Source organism: Scyliorhinus torazame, chromosome 3 (assembly GCF_047496885.1).
Source record: "Scyliorhinus torazame isolate Kashiwa2021f chromosome 3, sScyTor2.1, whole genome shotgun sequence".
Classification (NCBI taxonomy): domain Eukaryota; kingdom Metazoa; phylum Chordata; class Chondrichthyes; order Carcharhiniformes; family Scyliorhinidae; genus Scyliorhinus; species Scyliorhinus torazame.
The window spans coordinates 142,178,772-142,203,628 of record NC_092709.1 but is presented as its reverse complement, the minus strand read 5'-3'; the positions used below and the strand labels follow the sequence as shown (position 1 = coordinate 142,203,628).

At 47.4% G+C, this 24,857-nt stretch overlaps 1 protein-coding gene across 4 annotated transcripts in view; it reads left to right on the top strand.

Annotated features, from left to right (window-relative positions):
• Positions 1–24,857, top strand: part of nup54 (nucleoporin 54) — a 101,319-nt gene that overhangs the window by 21,257 nt on the left and 55,205 nt on the right. For all 4 annotated transcript variants that reach the window (XM_072496312.1, XM_072496310.1, XM_072496313.1 and 1 more), the window contains exon 2: positions 12,187–12,261. In XM_072496312.1, coding sequence (XP_072352413.1) covers positions 12,187–12,261 — 75 coding nt within the window. The remainder of the gene's footprint in view (positions 1–12,186; positions 12,262–24,857) is intronic.

Genomic DNA, 24,857 nt, shown 5'->3' with positions numbered 1-24,857 from the left:
AGTTGCCTGCCCTTTACAAATCCCGTCTGGTCCTCATGAATCACCCCAGGGACACAGTCCTCAATTCTCGTAGCCAGCACTTTTGCCAGCAACTTAGCATCCACATTGAGGAGCGAGATTGGTCTATACGACCCACATTGCAGTGGGTCCTTCTCCCACTTCAGAATAAGCGAGATCAGCGCCCCGGACATTGTCGGGGGCAGGGACCCCCCTCCCTTGCCTCATTGAAAGTCCTCACTAACAATGGGCCTAGCAGGTCCACATATTTCCTATAATACTCGACCGGGAACCCACCTGGCCCCGGGGCCTTCCCCGCCTGCATGTTCCCCAATCCTTTAACCAGCTCCTCCAACCCAATTGGTGCCCCTAAACCAGCTACCTCCTGCTCCTCCACCCTTGGGAACCTCAGTTGATCCAAAAATCATTGCATCCTCTCTTCCCCCGCTGGGGGCTCAGATCTGTACAGCTCCTCATAGAAGTCCTTAAATACCTCATTTACTCTCTCCGCACCATATTCCCCCTGCTATCCTTAACTCCACCTAACTCCCTCGCTGCCCCCCTCTTACGGAGCTGGTGTGCCAGCATCCAGCTCGCCATCTCCCCATACTCATACGTCGCCCCTTGTGCTTTCCTCCACTGTGTCTCTGCTTTCCCTGTGGTCAACAGGTCAAACTCTGTCTGGAGGCTCACTAAGTAGCCCCTCCTCGGGGGGCCTCTGCATATCTCCTGTCCACCCTTAAGATCTCCCCCACCAACCTCTCCCTCTCCCTGCCCTCTCTCTTCTCCCTATGAGCCCTAATGGAGATTAACTCTCCCCTGAACTCCGCCTTCAGTGCCTCCCAGACTACCCCCACCTGCACCTCTCCGTTATCATTGGCCTCCAAGTATCTCTCAATGCAACCCAGCACCCTCCCGCACACCACCTCATCCGCCAGTAATCCCACATCCAGACGCCACAGCGGGCGCTGGTCCCTCTTTCCCCCCCCCCCCCCCCCCCAATCTGGTCCTAAACCCCCTAAGCACCTTGGCCGCACCGGCCTCTTCCCCGTCTTGGATCTGGAGCGATCTAATGCTGGATCCAGCACCGTGTTGAAATCCCCCCCCCACTCTCAAGCTTCCTGCCTCCAGGTCCGGAATCCGACCCAGCACGCGCTTCATAAATCCAGCATCATCCCAGTTCGGGGCATATACGTTTACCAGTACCACCCACACCCCCTGCAACCTACCGCTCACCATCACATATCGACCTCCATTATCCACTGCAATATTCTTGGCCTCAAACGACACCCGCTTCCCCACCAGTGTTGCCACCCCTCTATTCTTCACATCCAGCCCCGAATGGAATACCTGTCCTACCCATCCCTTTCTCAACCTGACCTGGTCTGCCACCTTCAAATGTGTCTCCTGAAGCATGACCACGTCTGCCTTCAGTCCCTTTTAAGTGCGCAAACACGCAGGCCCTCTTAACCGGCCCATTCAGGCCCCTCACATTCCAAGTTATCAGTCGGATTGGGGGGGCTTCTCACCCCCCCACCCCCACCCCCCCCCCTGCCGACTAGCCACCTCCTTTTCTAGGCCAGTCACGTGCGTGCCCGTGCCTCCCGCACCCTCCAGTCCCCCAGACAGCGGACCCCCGCCCCGACCACCTCTCCAATTTCCAGTTCCCCATTGGCCAATGCAGCAGCAACCCTATACCCCCCTCCCCCCGCTAGATCCATATCTAGCTCTTTTGCTCCCCCCATAACACTCCCGTAAGTCAGCTGACTCGTGCTGACCCCGGCCTCTCCATCGACCCCCCCCAGTGTGGGAATCCCCCCTCCCCTTCAATCAGTGTGCGCTCCTCCGACCCCCACCGCCGTCCTTCCCTAGCGCAGGAAGAAGCCCGCGCTTTCCTGAGCCGGCCCCGCCCCCTCTGGCGCAGCTCCTTTTGCGGCCTTATCTCAATTCCCCCATCCCCAGGCCTCCCCTCCCTCCAACACCGGTGCCCACACTCTCCCACAGCCTCCCCATCAAATCCCTTCACCCAGCCCCATCCAGCACCCAACCAAGTGAACATTCCCGACACGTAGTTAAAACCATATATACAGCAGACATCCCCCCCCACAACCACAGGCCCTCAATTTGAGTCCAACTTTTCAATCTGTATAAAGCTCCAAGCCTTCTCAGACGTTTCAAAATAGCGGTGCCGATCTTGGAATGTGACCCACAATCGCGCTGACTGCAGCATACTGAACTTCACCCCCTTCCGATGGAGCACCGCCTTGGCCCGATTAAAGCCAGCTCTCTTTTCATAGTTCACAGTAACTTAATTTGAAGCCTACTTGTGACAATAAGCGATTTTTCATTTCATTTTCATTTACATTTCTTCTTGGCCACCTCTGCACTCCAGTCCTGGTAGATTCGGATCTCCGTATTCTCCCACCTGCTGCTCCGCTCTTTTTTGGCCCATCTCAAGACACACTCTCTATCCATAAAGCGGTGAAACCTCACCACTACAGCCCTTGGCGGCTCGTTGGCCTTGGGTCTCCTTTCCAGGACCCGGTGCCCCCCATCTAGCTCCAGAGGCCTCGGGAAGGCTCCCGTGCCCATCAGCGAATTGAGCATCGTGCTCACATATGCCCCGGTATCGGGCCCCTCAACTCCTTCAGGGAGACCCAGAATCCGAAGATTCTTCCTCCTCGACCTATTCTCCAGATCCGCAAATCTTTCCACCCACCTCTTGTGCAGCGCCCCCACCTTCACCGCCAGGCCCAAGATCTCATCCTCGTTCTCCAAGGCTTTTTGTCGCACCTCCCGGATCGCCGCCCCCTGGGCCCTCTGGGTCTCCACTAGCTTCTCAATCGCCGCCTTCATTGGCACCACCATTTCTGTCTTCAGCTCGTCAAAGCAGCGTTTAAGAAACTCCTGCTGCTCCTGCGACCACTGCGCCCATGCTGCTTGGTCTCCACCCGCTGCCATCTTGCTTTTTCTCCCTCTCACTTTTTGCTGCTCCAAGATCCCTTTTTTCACCACTCCACTCCTGGTCCAATCCATACACGGGGGACCTTGCTGTCACCTTCCCACACTGGAAGCCGTCGAACAAGTGCCGTTGGGGCCCCTCTTGAGAGCCCTAAAGTCCATTCCCGGCGGGAGCTGCCGAACGTGCGACCTACTCGGGCATGGCCGCAACCGGAACAGGTCTGCCTTTTCAAGGGTTGGGTGGGCGCAGAGACCAGTCTTTGTGGTAAATTTCCACCTGTTATTGGAAAACTTTCCTATTTTCTCAAGTTGATGCCTTACTTTCCTCCCCTTACCTCATTGTTGGCATTTAATATTTATAACAATAATCTTTATTATTGTCACAAGTAGGCTTACATTAACACTGCAATGAAGTTACTGTGAAAATTCCCTAGTCGCCACATTCCAGCGCCTGTTCGGGTACTCTGAGGGAGAATTCAGAATGTCCAATTCACCTAACAGCATGTCTTTTGGGAATTGTGGGAGGAAACCAGAGCACCCGGAGGAAACTCACGTAGACTCTGGGGAACGTGCAGACTCCGTACAAACAGTGAACCAAGCGAGAATTGAACCTGGTACCCTGGCGCTGTGAAGAAACAGTGCTAACCGCTGTGTATTTGAAGCACTTTTTCTATTTGTGACAGCTTTTCAATTTTTTGGGGGCGATTGGATTGTTTTGGAGGCAAGGCTACATAATATGAGGTTAACGTCTTCGATGTGCTTTTAGTTTTTTTCCATTGGCATTGATTCATTAAACATTGACCTGGCAAAGCCTCCTCAATGTTGTTTGGATGGCGAGGAACTTGATCTGTCACTACCTGCACTCCTGTTTAAATATTAAACCACTTTAGTGCAATGAGTTCTATTAACATTGGCATCTTTTCTGTTTCCCCATAAAACTCGGTTGAAAGGTTTTGTTTAAACAGCGAAAATTAATAACATGGTGGAATTTACCAAGCCTGATGTGGCAGATGATACACTCATTGATCTCACGGGTGTGAGGGAGGGCATGATGTGTGTGAGTGACCTAATAATTTCATCTACCTTCCTTTTATTGCTTTCAGTAACTCCTGCCTACGCAGAAAAGAGCGAAACAAATCTGAAAGCCCAGGGGACTGGGCGAGATATAAAGAACATTAAAACTAGGCAACAAACATAGTAAGAGCTACAGAAACGGAATACAAAAAGAAAGGAGTTGTTACTCGCCTGCTAATCCAGAGGCCCAGGCTAATGCTCTGGGGACATGGGTTCAAATCCCACCACTGCAGTTAGTGTAAAAACCCATCTCGTTCATTGATGTCCTTTCAGGAAGGAAATCTGCCGTCCTTACCTGGTCTGGCCTACATGTGACTCCAGACCCACACAATCTGCTTGGCTCTTAACTGCCCTTTTATATGGCCTTATAAGATACTTGGTTATGCTGCAGAAAAATTAAGAAAGATTAAAATCGGATGGACCACCTGGCATCGACCTAGGTGCCAGGAACAACAATGACAAACCTAGCCCTGTTGATCCTCAATCTTCACACACAATCTCAGAATAATACAACGCAGAAGAGGCCCTTCGGTCCATTGAGTGTGCACTGACACATGAAAACACCTAACCTACCTACCTAATCCCATTTGCCAACACCTAGCCCATAGCCTTGAATGTAATGATGTGCCGGGTACTCAAAGGATGTGAGGCAACCCACTTCTACCACCCTCCCAGGCACTGCATTCCAGACCGTTAGCACCCTCTGGGTAAAAAAAGCTTTTTCTCACATCCCCCCCCCCCCCCAAAACCACCTGCCCCTCACCTTGAACTTGAGTTCCCTCGCAACTGACCCTTCAACTAAGGGGAACAACTGTTCCCTATCCACACTGTCCATGTTCCTCATAATCTTGTACAGCCTGATCAGGTCGCCCCTCAGTCTTCTCTGCTCCAACGAAAACAACCCAAGCCTATCCAACCTCTCTTTATAATTTAAATGTTCCATCCCAGGCAACATCCTGGTGAATCTCCTCTACACCCCCTCCAGTGCAATCACATCCTTCCTATAATGAGACCAGAATTGCACACAGTACTCCAGCTGTGACCTCACCAAAGTTCTATACAACTCCAACATTGCCTCACTGCTTTTGTAATCTATGCCTCGATTGATAAAGGCAAGTGTCCATATGTCCTTTTCACCACCCTGTTAATCTGCCCTTCCGCCTTCAGAGATCTATGAGCGAACGTGCCAAGATCCCTTTGTTCCTCGGACCTTCCCAGTGTCAGGCCATGCATTGAATACTTACTCGTCAAATTACTCCTTCCAAAGTGTATCACCTCACACTTTGCAGGGTTAAATTCCATCTGCCACTTATCTGCCCACTTGACCATCCCGTCTATATCTTCCAGTAACTCAAGACACTTGACCTCACTGTTAACCACCCGGCCAATCTTTGTGTCTTCCGCAAACTTGCTGATCCTACCCTCCACATAGACTAATAACAGGGGACCCAGCACAGATTCCTGTGGTACGCCACTGGACACTAGCTTCTAATCACTAAAGCAGCCGTTTGTCATCACCCTCTCTCCTACAACTAAGCCACTTTTGAATCCATCTTATCAAATTACCCAGTATCCCATATGCATTTTGCTTCTTTATAAGTGTCCAATGTAGGACCTTGTCAAAGGCTTTGCTGAAATCCAGAAAAACTACATCAACTGCACTACCCTCATCTATTCACCTAGTCACCTTTTCAAAAACATCAGTCAAATTTGTTGGGCATGACCTCCCTCTGACGAAGCCTTGCTGTCTATTCCTGATGAAACCTTGCCTCTCCAAGTGGAAATAGATTATCTCCTTCAGAATATCCCCAATAGTTTCCCCACCAATGACGTGAGACTCACTGGTCTGTAGTTCCCTGGCTTATCTCTACAGCGTCTCTTAAATAGTGGAACCACATTAGCTCCAGTCTGTTGGCACCTTCCCCGTGGCCAGAGAGGAACTAAAAATCTGCATCAGAGCCCCTGCAATCTACTCACTCATCTCCCACAGCAGCCTGGGACACGATTCATCCAGACCTGGAGATTTGTCCACTTTTAAGCCTGCCAAAACCTCCAATACCTTGTTAATTGCTATACCAATTTGCTCAAGAACCTCACGGTCATTCTCCCTGAGTTCCATACCTACATTCTCGTGGGTGAAAATGGGTGTGAAGTATTCGTTCAACACCCTATCAATGTCCTCTCACTCCAACCATAGATTGTCTCCTTTGTCCCTAATGGGCCCTACTCTTTCCCTGGTTATCATCTTCTCATTGATATACTTATAGAATATCTTGGGATTTTCCCTACTTTTACCAGCCAGAGCTTTCTCACATCCCCTTTTTGCTCGCCTAGTTGCTTTCTTAAGCTTCATCCTGCATTTTCTGTACTCCACTAATTCCTCCGCTGATTTGCTCCCTTTGTACTTGCTAAAAGCCTAAAAGTCTTTCTGTCCAACATCTGGTGACTTGTGCCCAAATTGAGAGAACTGTCCCACAACTAGTGAAGCTACAGCCTGATACAGTCATTTTTTAAAAATAAAAAATTTATAGTGCCCAAATCATTTTTCTTTCCAATTAAGAGGTAATTGAGCCTGGCCAATCCATCTACCCAACATATCTTTGGGTTGTGAGGGTGAGATCCACGCAGACATGGGGAGAATGTGCAAACTCTACAGAGAGAGTGACACCAGGCCAGGATCGGACCCGGGTCCTCGGCGCCGTGAGGCTGCAGTGCTGACCACTACATCACCATGCTGCCCGATACTACTGAATCATCACCATCCCTGGGTATGTGCTGTCCCACCTATATCCCAGGTGGCACAGAGGTATACATGTGGGAGGAAGTTGCCCTGGGAGTCCTCACCATTGACTCTAAATCCCATGAGATCTCATGGCATCAAGTCACACATGGGCAAGGAAAGCACTTTCTGATGACCACCTACATACCTGACAAATCAGTACTCCTCCCCGTTGAACACCATTTGGGGGAAGCATTGCAGGCAACGAGGACACAGAATGTATTCTGAGCGAGTGGCCTAATTGCACCTTGGAGCTGGCTGAATCCTGAAGGAAGTTTCTGCCAGCCTGGATCTACAGCAGGTGGTGAGGGAACTACCGAGGGAGACAGATCCAGCAGTTAAAGACTCTGCATTCATGAGGCACTGGGCCATCGGCAGATTTATATTCAGGCAGACTCTTTACCCTCATGGCCCGGCATATCTCTCTCTACCATTACATCAAGCTGAGGGGTCAAGCCTGGTTCAATTAAGAGTGCAGGAAAGCATGCCAGGAGCAGTATCAGGCACACCTAAAAATGAGATGCCAACCTGATGAAGCTACGACACAGCACCACATGCATGCCAAACAGTGGGAGCAGCATTCAAATGACAGAGCTAAGAGATTCCACATCAAAGGATAAGATCAAATCTCTACAATCCTTCCATATTCAGTCATGAATGGAAGTGGATAATTCATAAACCTCCCTATCGTTAATGATCATAGAACCCAGAATGTTAGTGCAAAAGATGAGGCTGCAGCATTTGCAATGATCTTTTCAGCCAGAAGGGGTGGGTGGGTGATCTATATCTGCCTCCCCCTGTGGCCCCCAAAATAACGAGCCAGTCTTCCGCCAATCAGATTTACTCCGCGTGATATCAAGGAATGGCTGAAGGTACTGGAAGCAGCAACGGCTATGGGCGCTGAAAGCATTACTGCAGTTGTACTGAAGCCTTGTGCACCAGAACTAGTCACAACCTTAGCCAAGGTGTTCCAGTAGAGCTACAGCACAAATCTACTTGACAACGTGGTAAATTGCCCAGGAATGTTCTGTCCACCCAAAGCAGGATTACTGTCCATTAGTCTATTCTCGATCGTCAGCAAAGTGATTGAGGATAATGTCGAGGAACTTAGTCAGCAATCACCCCATTAAGGAGATCCACCGGTGCTTGCATTGTTCCAGATGTACCATTTCCCTCACTACGATGTTATCAACTCACTCGTTCAGCTATGCAACCAAAACTTATGCAGCCAAAGCTAAGAATTCCCCTTGCAACTTTCGATTTTGACAGTTGAAGCTGTTAGATATCCTGCGACAGTAACATCTGAATTATTGTTTTGTAAAAGTCATAATTTGATCCCTTTTATTTAAAAAAAGGAATATTTTGTTATGGTTAAATTATTCTCCAATTCCACGGAATGGAGTCGGACTCTGAAGTTCTAAATGGTTTCCTAATTTTTAAAGTTAGTGAGTTTAAACAATTGGTGTTTATCTTGGAAATAAGCAAATCTTCTGACCTTGAACTGGGGCAGATTCTCAAACTAGACAACCAGCGAGCCCTTTATCAAACATTTAGTGCCTGACTGATGTAATTTATTGTTCTTTTGCTGAAATCACACTTTGTTATAAATAAAAGATTTGATGTACGGGCCCGGATTCTGTGGTCAACAGCGAACCAGCTGCTTCAGTTCATTGAGCTTTCAGCTGCTCATGGAGTTTTGCATAGGCTTTTGCATGGCAGCCACAATGACTGGTGTAGCACCTTTTCAAGGAGATCTGGGACCTGCATGAACAAGGCAACGATAGCATGTCTCTTCAGCCAGTAAAACTGTCGAGTTCTTCCTGATTCAGACACTGCATGTCGCAGCAACTATAAGTTAGAATATTTAGGTCAATGCGGAATAACGTACAGAAAGTAAAATAGAGAGGAAAAGGTCAATGTGATTAAGAGAATCTTGCAAATTCGTGTTTGTGGTACAGTAATGTATTTATTGGTTATTGCACTGGACAACCCAGACTTCATGCGTTCAAAACTCACCGTGGCAAGTTGTGAAATTGAATTCCATAAGTCTGTGGGTTAGCACCAGAAAATATGACCATAAAACTACCAGAATTTTCCTTGATGCTGGTTGCATTAGCAATCGAGCCGCTGGCCATTGCACTTCGATTGCCTTCTATGTGGAGGGAGATAGAACGGGGAAGGAGGTAGCATAGGGTGCCCTGTATGCGGACGATTTGTTGTTGTATATTAAGGACTCTCTCTCCATGTGAAGGAGATAATGGAGTTGTTCAGGAAGTTTGGTTCCTTCTCTGGGTATAAGTTAAACCTTGGCAAAAGTGAAATTTTTCCGGTGAACCCCCTGGGGAGAGGAGCTGATCTGGGGAGACTTCCGTTTTGTCCAGCCAGAGCTAGTTTCCAGTATCTGGGAATTTGGGTATTCATGACTGGGCCTTGCTCCATAAACTTAGCTTTGCCAGTCTGGTTGATGGGGTAAAGGCTGATTTGAAGAGGTGAGATGCTCTTCCTTTGACTTTGGCGGGAAGAATCCAGACGGTGAAAATGAATATTCTTCCAAGGTTTCTGTTTCAGGTCTCCCAGCCTTTCTTTCTCAGGCTTTCTTTGGTAGGGTCAATAAGTCAATATCTACTTTTGTTGGGCGAGCAAGACCCCTCCGGTACTTGGGCTTTTTTTTTTTACAGAGGGATAGACAGTCAGCGGGGATTGGCACCACCTAATGAGCTGTGTTATTAATGGGCAGCAAACATTGATAAGATTGGGGGGGTGGGGAGGCATGGTTTAAGGATCCGCACTCTGTGGGGCAGATGGAGGAGGCTTCATATAGGAATGAACTTGAGGGCTCTTGTTGCCGCATCTCTCCCGTTCTCTCTGGTGAGATTGTTATCGAGCTCAGTGGCTATAGTCTCTGAAGATTTAGAACCGATTTAGGCAGTATTTTTAAAATTAGGCACTACATGGCTGTTGGTGCCAATCTGTAGGAATCATAGGTTTGTGCTACCTGATCTAGATTCAATGTCCAGGGCATGGGAGAGGGAGGGGTTAAAAAGGTATAGAGGCCTGTTTTTGGAGGGTAGGTTTGCAGTGTTAGAAGAGATTTCAGAGAAGTTCCAGCTCCCGAGAGGGAATGTATTTAGATATCTGCAGGTGCGAGACTTGTGTGTAAAGAACTTCTTTTGTTTCCCCTGGTGCCAGCACCTTCGCTTTTGGATCGTGTTCTGTCTTTGAATGAGCTAGGGGAGGGAAGGACATTTATAGGCAGATGTTGGCAATGGAGTGGGCTCCTTTGGAAGAAGTAAAATGGGAGGGCGAGCTGGTTGTGGTCTTGGAGGGAGGGGGTGTGGAGCGAAGCTCTGCATCGGGTCCCTCCAACTCCTTGTGCGAGGTTAAGTTTGATACAGTTTAAGGTGGTGCATAGGGCATGCTTGACTAGGGCATGTATGAGTGGATCTTCCTGGGGGTGGAGGATAGGTTTGAAGATGTCCTAGGATGCCAGCGAACCATACGCATATGTTTTGGTCTTGCCCAGTCTTGCTGATTTTTTTTAAACAGTATCAGAGATTTTAGGGGATAAGGTGGAGCTGTGCCCGATGATGGCCATCTTTGGAGTTTCAGTCTTGCCGGAGTGCAGGAGGGGGAGAAGGCAGATGTCTTAGCCTTCGCCTCTCTAATAGCCCAGAGGAGAGTCTTGCTCGCGTGGAGGTCCCCGGTGACGCCCAAGGCTTCAGCTTGGATGGGGGACTTGGTGGATTTTCTGCACCTGGTGAAGATAAAATATTCTATGAGAGGATCGGTAGATGGGCTTTCCTCAAGGTGGTGGGTGTTCATTAGCTTTTTTAAGGAGATGGTTACCATCAGCTGCTAGGGCGGGGTGCGGGGGTCATCTGTTTGGTTTTTTTTGGGGGGGTGCGGAGGGGTTAGTCTTCGTGCAGAGCTGGGTTAGGTTGGCTAGGGGGGTGGTGTTGGGGTTATTTTTGATTTTGTAATAATGAAAAATTTGTTGTAATATATTCTATGTTCTAAACAATAAAATATTTTTTTTAAACGCCAGATTTTTGTGAAAAAAGCCATGTGAATGGTTCAATAAGAAATGTCCAGTTTCTCTCTCAACTATAGCCAAAGTGCTGAGTAATAAATGCGCCAAAGAGCATGATACCAAATTCTAATATCTAAAAAGACAACTGTTTACTGAACATATGATAAATTGTAGCCTGATTTACAAACTAAAGCTACCCATTTAGTTGAATTTAAAATTGCTTTGATATTTGTGTGTTAAAGGAAGAAAGATTTGCATTATATAGCACCTGTCACAACTTTAGGACATCGTAAAGTACTTCACAGCTAAAGTATTTTTATAATGTAGCAAATGTGCTACTGATTTGCACAGCAACCTCTCAAACAGCAATGAAGCAATGACCAGATCATCTATTTTAGGTATTGTTTGAGGGGTAAATATTGCCCAGGACACTGGGTAGAATACCTCTTTGCATGTCTTTTACACGCCCCAAATTTCTAAACTGGTTACTTGTGCTGCATTGCTTAAAAAGTCAGGTTACAAAAATTATCTTGCTGAAATGTCTCTTACCTTGGGCTAGGTGTTCTCTTATGCTGTCTGCTGTACAGTATTTAGACATTGGAAAGAAACCTGCACCTTTTCCATCATCCTTTATACTTGAAAGGGAAGGAATGACGGTCGGTCCTTTCTGCTCAAAGAACAATTTTTTAATGAGAAAATATGAACCTTTAGAATTCTGATTGACTTTTCTTCTTACCAGCACTGAGACAGTTGCGTTAGCTCTTCATCCTTACCAGATTGTTCCTGTCACGTCACCAATGGAGGACGGTGACGGTGGTGGGAGTGCTGATTTTTTAACTGGCCAAGCATTTCCCTGGAAATGTTCACTCCAGCAAACCATGTTCCAGGCTGAAAAATCTAAATTCACAGCCGATGGGGTAGTTTCCCAGGACTGGTTGGGATTTGAATGATACTCAGGACAGACCAAAATCATGTCCTCCCCCGACTGTTTGTGAAGCCATAATAAAGTGGTTACCAAGCTAGGAAGGTGGCCTAACAAGCTCAATGGTAAGAATGCTGAATTTTAAAAGCATCCATTATAGTTCTCCCATGACCGACCATTTTTTTCTGAAAAATAAGAATTATTTTGAAGAAACAGTAAGGCCGTTGGACTTTCCTTCCCTTTCTGACAGAATGTTGGAGTTGCAGAACGGGTTGCTGAGGATTTGTGAAGAGAAAATTAGGTTAATATTTTTGAGTGGGATGCTTCATGAGCAATGCCAACATATTGCTGTTTAAAAGTTAATACAAAAAAGAGCACCTTCTAAATTAGCATTTCATGTACTTTGTTGTATATTTTTGTTAGGTTTTGGCTCATTTGGAACCACTAACACTGCTGCAAGTGGACAAACGGCAGGATTTCCTTTTGGAGCATCGACAGGTATGGTAACATTGAATCAGCTTATTTCATAGATCATTTGTTGATCAAATATTGCACTTTAAAATTCCACCATTTTCCTTTGCTGGATGTTTACCGCAAAATGTCTAGACCTTCCCTACCCACAGTTCAGTGAATTTGCTGGTCCCTGGGTGAGGTCCCCCAATGTGCTACCCTCTGTCCGGTCTGTGGGAACTATCTCGGCACATGCCCCAATTTATTATGGTTCCGGACGGGAGGCCCCCAAATTGTATGCCCCCTTGTGAGGGGTTGATGAATGGGCTCCCTTTCTTTATTCAACCCCCTTGATTGGTCTCAACAAGGCTAATTTAAAAAGGAGCTCTTATTTATGTTTCAACAGGACCCAATTTAACCAGGCTTTCTTGAGTTGAAGAAAGCGTGAGTTTATTCGTCATTAAAATGTGAGGAAAATAAATAGAAATGCATCTCACACTGTTATGGGCAAGGCATTTTCAGAATCCCAAAATGTACCATGGAGTTCAACCAACCTCTCCCTTTAATGGATTGTTGCTTTTGAAGCACACGGCTTGTTCCCTAGGTGTGGGATTACAATTATGGACACGTGGATTTTTAAACACAAAACAATGTTTATTCTATGAACTCAACTTAACCTCTTAAATAAACATTGGATCTCTTAACACCCCTTTCTTCAAAGATAACCCCGAAAATATTACAACACTAAATAATCCTTCAGTTATTCCTTTCAACATCCCAGAGACTTAACACCTTTAAACAGAAACACATCAGGTTAAAGGCTTTACTACTATGAGTTTAAATCCCCCAAATGATCCAGAGATAGTCTTTCATGGCAGAGATCACAGCAGATGCAGCTCACTGCAAACGCAGACACACACCCAAGCTCTTTTTAAACTGCAAAACTGAAACTTCAAAATGGCTGAACTGAGCTCAGCTCCACTCACTCTCTGACATCACTGTTTTCTTAAAGATACATTGCTTAAACATCCATTTCTTAAAGGTACTCTCATGACAACACACACACACACACACAGAGTCTTTGACTGGTCCATGAGGAATAGATGGTGAAACATTGTGGCCGCTGAGATGCCTGATTTTGGTAGTGCTGACTTTGGCAATTGAACATTTGGTTTGGAGATTCTGCAGATTAGCTGAAAGAAGTTGTCCTGCTTCCTTTCCAACTGCGACTTTGCTGACTTGACATCTGGCAATTAGAGAGAGAGTGAGACTTTTTACTTGTCAGAGCAAGGTGCCTCGGATATTCTTCAGCTGTGATCTACACACACACACACACACACACACACACACACACTGGAACTATTGAAGCATGGACAGCATGATGGCACAGTGGTTAACACTGCAGCCTCACAGCGCCAGGAACCCAGGTTTAATTCCGGCCTTGGGTGACTGTCTGTGTGGAGTTTGCATGTTCTCCCTGTGTTTGTGTGGGCTTACTCCAGGTGCTCCATTTACCTCCCAGAATCTATAGATGTGTAGGTTAGGTGATTGCCCGTGCTAAATTTCCCCTTCGTGTCTAAAGATGTGTAAGTTAAGTGTGGTTATGACGTTACGGGGATAGGGTGGGGGAAGTGCGCCTTGGTAAGGTGCTCTTTGAAAGAGTTGGCGCAGACTTGATGGGCTGAATGGCCTCCTGCACTGCAGGAATTGTATGATTCTATAGACTGAAGGATCTGGGATAGGAGTTAAGTCAGGGGGGAAAACAATTGAGAGATTTTTTATCAAAAACGTGACAGTAAAAGCTTGTATTTATACGTGGTGTATTTAATTTGGTAAATGCACCCAAATAGTTCTCTGTTCATAAACAAAAAGATATTAGGAGCGTTGACCAAAAGTTTGATCAAAAAGATGAATATGTAGAGCATCTTTAAACATGAGAGGGATGTGGGAACGTGGATCAGTTCAGGCAGGGAATAACCGAATAGCTGCTGCTAATAGAGAAGTGAAGGGAGGGGAAATGCACGAGAGGCTGGAGTCAGAATTAAGGGTTCGATTATTGCATTGGGGGAAGTTGTAGATGTGCAGGAAAGAAGATCATGGAGGAATCGGAGCACAAGAATGAGCATTTCAAATTTGAGTTGTCACGTGACCTGACATCAGTGTAGGTCAGGAACGATAGAGCAGTCAAGATATTGGCAGCAGTGCTTTGGAGTGAGGACCCTGTACCTGGTTCCAAGTGATTGGACTACTTTCCGATCACTTGGATTGATTTCTCCAATGCTGGAGCGGTTCCCTGATTGCTGGGCGGTCCCCAAGTGTCCGTTGGCCTTCCTTTGTCTTGGCTCCTGCTGGCGCCGAGGGGTATAGCTTGGCTTTGTTTACCTTAACTGTTGCCATTGGCCTGGGAATCGCACATTACTATGCAGATGGCTGCTGGTTTCGGTGCTAACTGGTTGTTTTGCAGGTTCCAATATACATGATTTCTGTATTTGCTAGTCTTTGCCTGTGTTGGCTGAATTTCCCTTCAGCCTTTGCGGTTCTCCATTTTAAGTCGGGAAGTGGCCAACTCAGGTGGCTACAAGATACAGGAAATTAGCATATACCAATCACTTGTTACTAGTTATCTATGTCTACCCATGACTATCAATTAGGTTTACATCATGCATAGTATATGAGAATAATTAACCAATCACATCAAAGGCCTAATGCTTAATTAAACAATCCAATCAGCACAAAGGCACAAATATGTTGTCTTGCAATTATTTATATCGGTTGTTTGATATCTGGTGTGGGGCCATCAATCACCCCTCCTGTTGCTATCGGTAGACACCCTGGAGACAGATCAAATGGTAGACTGCCCTACATTGTTTTACAGACCTTGAGAGTTAATACCTGGCTAGTTCCTTGGGCTGGGCTGTCGTCTTACAATGGCAGCTTCAGCTGAACAGCTTGAGTGGGTAATACAGATTGATTCAGAATTTATTAACCCCTTCAGCACTTATTGGATAACTAAAGTATTTTGAAATTAATTCAGATTCTATTGATGTATTACCTGCAGACAAGCTATTCTGATACTCTCCTGGCTCGATATTCTATCTTGCACACCTTCAGCCCCTGTGCTTGTTGACCTACATTGGCATCAGATACCCCGATTCTCATCTTTACATTTAAAGCCCTTCATGACCAGTCTGCTCCATATCCCTGTAAACTCATGCAACCTTACAGCACCCACCCCACCATCCCGCCCCCATCAAACTATTTGGTTCCTTGCCTCTGGCCTTTTTTGCGTACTCCTCTCCTCCTCCAGCCCAGTATTTGCACTCCTGCTTTCAGCCATCTGGGAATCATGAGTTAAATTATCGTGCGCGATTCCTATGCCTTTCCTCCTTCAAGATTCTTCTTTGACACCTCATAATACCTTTCTTTGGTTTGGCATCCATTTTTGTCTGATTGGGATATTTTCCTATGTTAAAGGTGCCATATAAAGACAAGTTTCATATGACATTCTTAGATATCTGGGGTCATTGCATGGAACTGTGCCATCAGAATAAGAAATTAGCCACAGGGCCAATGTTGAAACCTAAATCTGCCCTTTTGACCTCTAGTAACGTCCAGGTTCAACTTCACTGAACTTCATTATGTTTCCTAATACACAAAAAATACAGTCAATACCTTTAGCATGGATTATAAATATTATACAGTAAATACAGTATTTACTGTAGTAATGCAATGGCAATACTAGAAAAACCTTTAACCTTTTAGATAGTTTGACCCTCTAGTGTTGTAATTGGCCAAATCGAACACTAGAATATTTTGGGTCCATAGTATTATTTTAAAACTACTATTTATAATCCTGGATTTGTTACTATATATCCTACAGATATGTTCATCACTAATTTGCATTTGATTTTGTTATTTGCATTTGTTTTAGTTGTGTGTGTGTTTTCCATTGTATACAATCTAATAATGTGAGGGAAATCCAAGTTGGAAGGTCTTGATAGTTTTGGAATCATATAAAATGCTTTTTTTTTAACTAACCACTTCTTGCATCAGTTTTACAGTGCTTCCTTTTATGCAGGTTTTGGTGGGCTTGGAGCTGCTACAGCCAGTAGCTTTAATTTTGGGGGTTTCGGACTAAACGCTAACACTGCAATTGGCTTAAATATCGGAAGTTTTGGTGCAGCTACAACCACAGCTTTTGGTTTTGGTAGTGGTGGCTTGGCTGGCACAGGTAGTTTCCTGCTACTGCAAGCAAAGTGGCAGATTATTTTTAATACATTCATTCATTTTGGTGCCTCATTTCATCTGAGTTATGGTTTCACCAAGCTTTTGACACCCAAATTGTTACCTATGAGCGAACAGATCCACAGCTGAGTAGCTCAGTGTTAATGTGACGTATTGTACATACATTTGGTAACCTTGCACTGGAGTAATAAACATTCTGCAATTCATCACTGGGTTTTTATTCAGTTTTGATTAAATATGTATCTGTGATGGCTACAGTTTGTATTCGCCTTCTGTGTTGCAACAATTAGTCACAACAGGCTGAATTAATGATCAGTCTGAACTTGGTCTTTCGATATCTACTTAAGGAAAGACTATGAATTTAACCATAGAATCATACACCACAGAAGACTGTTTGGCTCAGTGTGTCTATGTCAGTTGTTTGAAAGGAACATCAAATTAGTTCCACTTCCCTGCTTATTCCCTATAACCTTGCAGCTTCCTCCTTTTAAAGTATGTTTTAAACTTCTTTTTGAAAGTTACTATTGAATTTGCTTCTTCCACCTTTCCGCTCTCTGCGAGCTCTCCCCCACAGATCCTCTTCCTTCATCTCTTATCCTATGTTTTTCATGTATGGAACGAACTGCCTGGACTGTACGCAGAACAATACTTTTCGCTGTACCCTGTACCCCAGTACACATGACTCTAAATCTAACAATAAATGCATTCATAAAATCCCTACAGTGCAGAAGGCCCATCGAGTCTGCACTGGCCCTTGGAAAGAACACCCTATTTAATCCCACACCTCCACCCTATCACCTTAACCTTACCTAACCAGTTCCTAACAATCAAAACTCTTTCATTCTCTTCATTTTCTCCCTAGTTTATTTACCAATTATCTTGAATTTGTATCCTCTGGTTACCCACCCACCTGCCAGTGGAAACAGGTTCTTCCTATCTACTCTGCTTAAAAACCCTTCAGAATTTTGAACTCCTCTATTAAATCTCCCCTTAACCTTCTCTGCTGTGAGAACTATCCCACCCTCTCTACAGTGGCGTAAATGGACAATCATTTGAATTGTATGTCCTATGTTAAAAGTAATATTGCTTTCCCCTTTTTAAGCTTGTTGTAGAAAGTTTTCTGTGTAACCAAATTGATGGCCCCCCAGCAGATGCAGCTGTAGAACTAGACGTCAAGAGCTATGTGATCATGACCTAAACATACCATGCGATTAAATGAGTTTTTTTGAGCAAGTGTTTCTGCTCATTTCCTGACTTTAACATCATGGTCAAGATTGGTAATGCATGGGTGTGAATCCATGCCCTGGTGCCCCATGAAGTGCTGCGTGTCAACATCGACACACATTGGTGTTGCTACAACCATTCTAGTATTCTATTGACGTTCTGTTAAATATGACAAAGATTTAGTCAGGAACAGTAATTTGACTTTGTGATACAGACAGTAAAACAAAAGGACTTGATTGGACATCAAGTTGTTTTGCTGTATTGAGCTGCACTCAATGGCATGTTTATCAGAATTTGAGGTATCCAAAGTAGACTTTATCTCCTTTAATCTTTTTGTATAAATAAAATTCGAGCCAATATTTCTAAACACCAGAAGAATTTGGTTATTAAAGTTAAATAGGTTTGCAGTTTTTTCTAACTGACTAGATTCTACAACATAAAAGGATTAATATTTTTGATCGGGACTTTCTGAAATTATTTTACGGCCACTTGACTTGTTTTCTAGGCACCACCGCAGTCCCAAAATGTGATGATTCTACTGTGCAGATCATACATCATTTTCTGCTCTGATTTATGAAATTTAATCAGGTTCTGTTTTAAACACGCTGATCACAGAACTGTTCCTTGACTTGGAGGACTGATGGCATAAACTAAGGAAGCCAATCCTGCTTTGCGTTGGATGCAATCTTTGCTCCAAGTATTGTTGCCAGACCCGTTGCACTTCCTAAATCTATAAATATTTTTCTTCTTCGCATCCACCCTGCAAATTAAATCCCACCTGCAGCCAGCTTCATCTCTTTGCCGAAATTAAATGTAAAAAACTGCACCTTGACTGACATCATTGGTAGCGAGTGGTTCCTTATCCTTTTCTGTCTCTGCTGGTGCTTTGGAAGTGTCAGTTACTTGGAAATTTAGTCACTGGCTGGCCTTGTAAATCATCAGAAATTTTCACTAATATAGACAGATGTTTCATTGTGCTGAAAATAAAAGTTGAAGTTGCTACATTTTTCTAATTGACGTTTCATTGAGTTGTATACCCCAACAAAGTCCCAGGTTAAATTTGATGACTTAACTGATCTCTGATGAGAAGGAGGAAAGTGTAGGGGGGGTGGGGAGGAGCATAGAAGAGCGGGATGGGGGAGTTATGGTGAGGGGACAGGAATCCTAAAAAGTGAGGGTGCAAGAACTGGCCTCATTACTTTGGGCTAAGGAAAGGAAAGGATTTTCATATCTGATTGCTCCCCGGGATGCACTTCTTCAAATGGAGAACATCAGATACAACAAAAGTCAAGCTATGCTGTAACTTCCCTAATGGTCAAATAATTCTCCTCCCTGAACTCAGGTGAGGAGTAGCCTCATGATGGAAGGTTATGATGTCCTATCGAGCTCCAAATAAGAGTTGATGTCTGTGGGACAATCAGAACAAAAGTTGAAAATGAAAATAAAAGTTAAATGATCGTGCTCCTTATCCGATATCCAGGGCTGGATGAGCACAAATTTATTCCATTTAAATATTGAGAATTCTGAAGCCTTTTGACGGGATTTTGCGGCTTCATGGCGGAGAGACGGACGAGCCGCAAAAAAGGTCGTATGCATCGGCAGACCAAAGATCCTGCTGGCAGACAATGATGGGTCACCACCGGAAAACACCACATTGGGGGGTGGGGGACGTTGTCTGTGTGTGTGGAAAATCTTGACATGTCTTTGGTCACTGTTTCAGACTCAGTTTCCTAGGTACTGACTCCATCCCCCTCTTTCTGATAACAGGCTGAAATTAAACGGGCTGTTTGCAACCTTGGTGTCATGTTTGACCTCCGGGAGAGCTTCTAACCACATATCCGCACATCGCTAAGACCATCTATTTCCATCTCCGTAACTTCTTCTCGCTTCAGCTCAACCGTTCCTGCAGCCCTCCCATATGCCATCAATGCACTGCTGGTCAGCATCTCACATTCTACCATCTGTAAACTTGAGATCCGGTTTGAGTACCATTCAAAGGTCCGTCAAAAATAAAATCCACTTTTGGAAATATGCAAATCCAGCAATTGCAGTGCCGTCCTCCTGTCATTAGTATTCACAATTAACCTCCACTGAAAAAGCATTCCCTTTCAGTGATAGCTTCTGATTGAGAGAATTCACTTCGGCTGTCCCACACCAGTTGTTATCAGAACACATTTTCAGCACTGTTTTTGGTCGAGTGGAAACTCCAGCTTTTTGGACTTTTTTTTGTACGTCAAAACTGCATTCCTGCTGATGGAAAACTGTGTCCACTGGCTCAGACCATCATCAGGGGGGACTTGGTGGTGCTCCTACTATTTTTCTTAATATAAATTTAGAGGGGCAGCACGGTGGCGCAGTGGTAGCACTGCAATCCCACGGCGCCGAGGTCCCAGGTTCGATCCCGGCTCTGGGTCACTGTCCGTGTGGAGTTTGCACATTCTCCCCGTGTTTGCGTGGGTTTCGCCCCCACAATCCAAAGATGTGCAGGGTAGGTGGATTGGCCACGCTAAATTGCCCCTTAATTGGAAAAAATGAATTGGGTACTCTATATTTAAAAAAAAAAATATATATATATATATATATATATTTTTTTTTTCCAATTAAGGGGCAATTTAGCGTGGCCAATCCACCTAACCTGCACATCTTCGGGTTGTGGGGGTGAGACTCACGCAGTCACGGGGAGAATGTGCAAACGCCACACGGACAGTGACCCAGGGCCGGGCGGGATTCGAACCACTGCGCCAGGTGCCGCCCTCACGTGCTCCTACGATTTAACATGTAAATTAAAGTTGCTGATTTTTAAAAACTAAATAATGCTTGTGAAAATCACAAAAGCTGCAAAAAGATCTTTTATTTCTACCTGGCAAAATGACCATGTGATTCAGAAAAGCTCTGTATTTGAACTCTTACACACTTCTTGGGTAAATCTGTGGTTGCGTTTTGATTTTTTTTAGAAGTCTGTCTGACAGCGAAACAATTAATAGAATCATGCCCAATTGCAAAAGTGGGTAATTTCAATTCTCTTCCCGCATCTAGTGGTACCCTAAGGCAGACCTTTGTCTGTTTCCATAGCTATAATTCCTGGATCAGATCGCTAGTCGGTTATAGCTGAGGCGGCAGGCGGCACGGGAAATTGTGTAGGTGAGGGCGGCGGAGGGGAGCTGGTGAAGGCACTGAAGAAAATTAATGAAGCGTTTGAGACCTTTTACCGGGGGCTGTATAGATCTGAACCCAGGGCGGAGGAAGTGGATATGGGAAATATTTTGGATGGGTTGGTGTTTCCAGAGGTAGAAGAGAAGCAACAGACATTGGAGGCGCCATTGGGGCTGCAGGAGATAATGGAGTGTGTGGGTTTGATGCAATCGGGGAAGACACCTGATGGCTTCCCGGTTGAATTTTATAAGCAGTTTTTGGTCGAGTTGGCACCTCTTTTGTGCATTTATTTTTTATAAATGTTTTTTATTGGGTTTTCAAACATAGTATATTTATAGGAAAGAAAAAACTGTACACAAGATAAAAACAACAACTTTTTAGCATGTTTAATGGATCGTTGGTGAAGGGGAGTTGCCGGCTACGCTGGCAGAGGCTTCTATCTTGTTGATCCCTAAGAAGAATAAAAATCTGATGGAGTGTGAGTTTTACAGGCCCATCACGTTATTGAATACGGACGTAAAGGTATGAAGATATTGGCCAAGATGTTGGCGAGGCGATTGGAGAGGTGTGCGCCGGATGTGGTCTTCGACGATCAGATGGGGTTTGTTAAGGTTTCCCAGCAATATCGGGAGATTATTGAATGTGGTTATGACCCCATTGAGGAGTAAAGTACCGGAGGTGATCGTTTCAATGGATGCAGAGAAGACCATTGATCATGTTGAGTGACAGTACTTGTTCGAGATTCGTAGGAGATTTGGGTTTGCACTGACGTTCGCTATATGGGTGCGGTTATTTTATGTTGCATAGGGGGACAAGGTGGGGTGTGCGTTGTCCCCGTTGGTGTTCACAGTAGGTATTGAACCTTTTGTGATTGCACTCGGAGCTGCAAATGAGTGGCAGGGGATTGTGATCGGAGCTGGAGAGGCAGGGGATTGTGATTGGGAAGTAGAGAGGCAAGGGATTGTGATGGGCTGTCGTTGTACGCCGATGATTTATTGTTGTATGTTGCAAATCCACTGGAGAGTATGGAAAGAATTATGGCTTGCTGGGAACATTTAGGGCATTTTCAGGGTGTAAATTAAATATTGCAAAAAGCAAGGCCGTTCCAGTGAATGCCCAGGGGAGAAGTGTGAATCATGGGGCCTAGCCATTCAAGGTGGCCAGGATACAGTTTCGCTATTTGGGGATTCAGGTGGCTCATGACTGGGCAACTATGCACTAATGGGATCTGATTGATCAGGTAGAAGGGGTCAAAGGGCATTTGAAGAGGTGGGATGCCCTGCCATTGGTTGGGAGGGTACAGACCGTGAAAATGAACATGTTGCCAGGATTTTTCTTTTTCTTTCAATCCCTTCTAATTTTCCTTCCCAAGGCGTTTCTCCGGAGAGTGGACAAATTCATTTCTGAATTTGTTTGGGCAGGCAAGACACCGAGGATCAGTAGGCCCTTTTTTGCCCAGGGGGGTGTGTGTGGGGGTGGGGGTGTGTGTGGGGGTGGGGGTGTGGGTGGGGGTGGGGGTGTGTGTGGGGGTGGGGGTGTGTGTGGGGGTGGGGGTGTGTGTGGGGGTGGGGGTGGGGGTGTGTGTGGGGGTGGGGGTGGGGTGTGTGTGGGGGTGTGTGTGGGGGTGGGGGTGTGTGTGTGGGGGTGGGGGTGTGTGTGTGGGGGTGGGGGTGTGTGTGTGGGGGTGGGGGTGTGTGTGTGGGGGTGGGGGTGTGTGTGTGGGGGTGGGGGATGTGTGTGGGGGTGGGGGATGTGTGTGGGGGTGGGGGTGTGTGTGGGGGTGGGGGTGTGTGTGGGGGTGGGGGTGTGTGTGGGGGTGGGGGTGTGTGTGGGGGTGGGGGTGTGTGTGGGGGTGGGGGTGTGTGTGGGGGTGTGTGTGGGGGTGGGGGTGTGTGTGGGGGTGTGTGTGTGTGTGGGGGTGTGTGTGTGGGGGTGTGTGTGTGGGTGGGGGTGTGTGTGTGGGTGGGGGTGTGTGTGTGGGTGGGGGTGTGTGTGTGGGTGGGGGTGTGTGTGTGGGTGGGGGTGTGTGGGGGTGTGGGGTGGGGGTGGGGGTGTGTGTGGGGGTGGGGGTGTGTGGGGGGGTGGGGGGGGGTGGGTGGGGGGGGGGGTGGGGGGAGTGTGGGTGGGGGGAGTGGGTGTGGGTGGGGTGAGTGTGGGTGGGGTGAGTGTGGGTGGGGTGAGTGTGGGTGGGGTGAGTGTGGGTGGGGTGAGGGTGGGTGGGGTGAGGGTGGGTGGGGTGAGGGTGGGTGGGGTGAGGGTGGGTGGGGTGAGGGTGGGTGAGTGTGGGTGGGGTGAGTGTGGGTGGGGTGAGTGTGGGTGGGGTGAGTGTGGGTGGGGTGTGGGTGGGTGGGTGTGTGTGTGGGTGGAGGGGTGGGGGGTTGTGTGTGGGGGGGGTTGTGTGTGTGTGGGGGGGGGTTGTGTGTGTGTGTGAGTGGGGGCTTGTGTGTGTGTGTGTGTGGGGGGGGGTTGTATGTGTGTGGGGGGGGAGTTGTGTGTGTGTGGGGGGGGAGTTGTGTGTGTGTGTGGGGGGGGTTGTGTGTGTGTGTGTGGGGGGTTGTGTGTGTGTGTGTGGGGGGTTGTGTGTGTGTGTGGGGGGGGTTGTGTGTGTGTGTGGGGGGGGGTTGTGTGTGTGGGGGGGGGTTGTGTGTGTGTGTGTGTGGGGGGGGTTGTGTGTGTGTGGGGGGGGTTGTGTGTGTGTGTGTGGGGGGGGTTGTGTGTGTGTGGGGGGGGTTGTGTGTGTGTGTGGGGGGGGTTGTGTGTGTGTGGGGGGGGTTGTGTGTGTGTGGGGGGGGGTTGTGTGTGTGTGTGAGTGGGGGCTTGTGTGTGTGTGTGTGGGGGGGGGTTGTATGTGTGTGGGGGGGGAGTTGTGTGTGTGTGTGGGGGGGGTTGTGTGTGTGTGTGTGGGGGGTTGTGTGTGTGTGTGTGGGGGGTTGTGTGTGTGTGTGGGGGGGGTTGTGTGTGTGTGTGGGGGGGGTTGTGTGTGTGGGGGGGGGTTGTGTGTGTGTGTGTGTGGGGGGGGTTGTGTGTGTGTGGGGGGGGTTGTGTGTGTGTGTGGGGGGGGTTGTGTGTGTGTGTGGGGGGGGTTGTGTGTGTGTGTGGGGGGGGGTTGTGTGTGTGTGGGGGGGTTGTGTGTGTGTGTGGGGGGGGTTGTGTGTGTGTGGGGGGGTTGTGTGTGTGTGTGGGGGGGCTGTGTGTGTTTGGGGGTGGTTGTGTGTGTGGGGGGGTGTTTGTGGGGGGTGTCTGTGGGGGGGGGTATGTGTAGGGCTGTGTGTAGAGTGTGTGGGGGGGGGGTATGTGTGTAGGGGCTGTGTGTAGAATGTGTGTGTGGTGGGGTTGTGGGGGGTGAGGGGGGACGGGGTGTGGATGTGTGGGGTGTGGGGGTGGGTGGGTGTGGGGGGGGTGGGTGTGTTTGGGTGGAGGGGGGTGGTGGGTGTGTATGGGTGGGGGGGTGGGGGTATGTGTGTGGGGTTGGTGGTGGGGTTGTGGGTGGAGCTGTGGGTGGGGGTGTGTGTGTGTGGGTGGAGCTGTGTGGGTGGGGGGGTGTGTGTGTAGGGGTTGGGGGGGTGTGGGTGCGGGGGTGTGGGTTGAGGTGGGTGGGGTGTGTGTGTGGGTGGGGTGTGTGTGTGGGGGGGTGTGTGTGTGTGGGGGGGGGTGTGTGTGGGGGGGGGTGTGTGTGGGGGGGGGGGTGTGTGTGGGTGGGGTGTGTGTGTGGGTGGGGTGTGTGTGTGGGGGTGTGTGTGTGGGGGGTGGGTGTGAGTGGGGGGTGTGGGGGGGGGGTGGTGGTGGGTGTGTGGGGGGGGGGTGGGGGGGTGGTGGGGGTGTGGGGGTGGTTGGTGGGGGGTGGGTGTGTGTGGGGGGTGGGTGTGTGTGGGTGTGTGTGTGGGGGGTGGGTTTGTGTGTGTGGAGGTGGGGGTGTTGGTGTGGGGGGGGTGTTGGGGGGGTATGGGGGTGGGTGTGTTTGTGGGGGGGGCGGGGGTTGCTCTTTTTAACTGAAGACTGATATGACAGTTATTAATGACGAT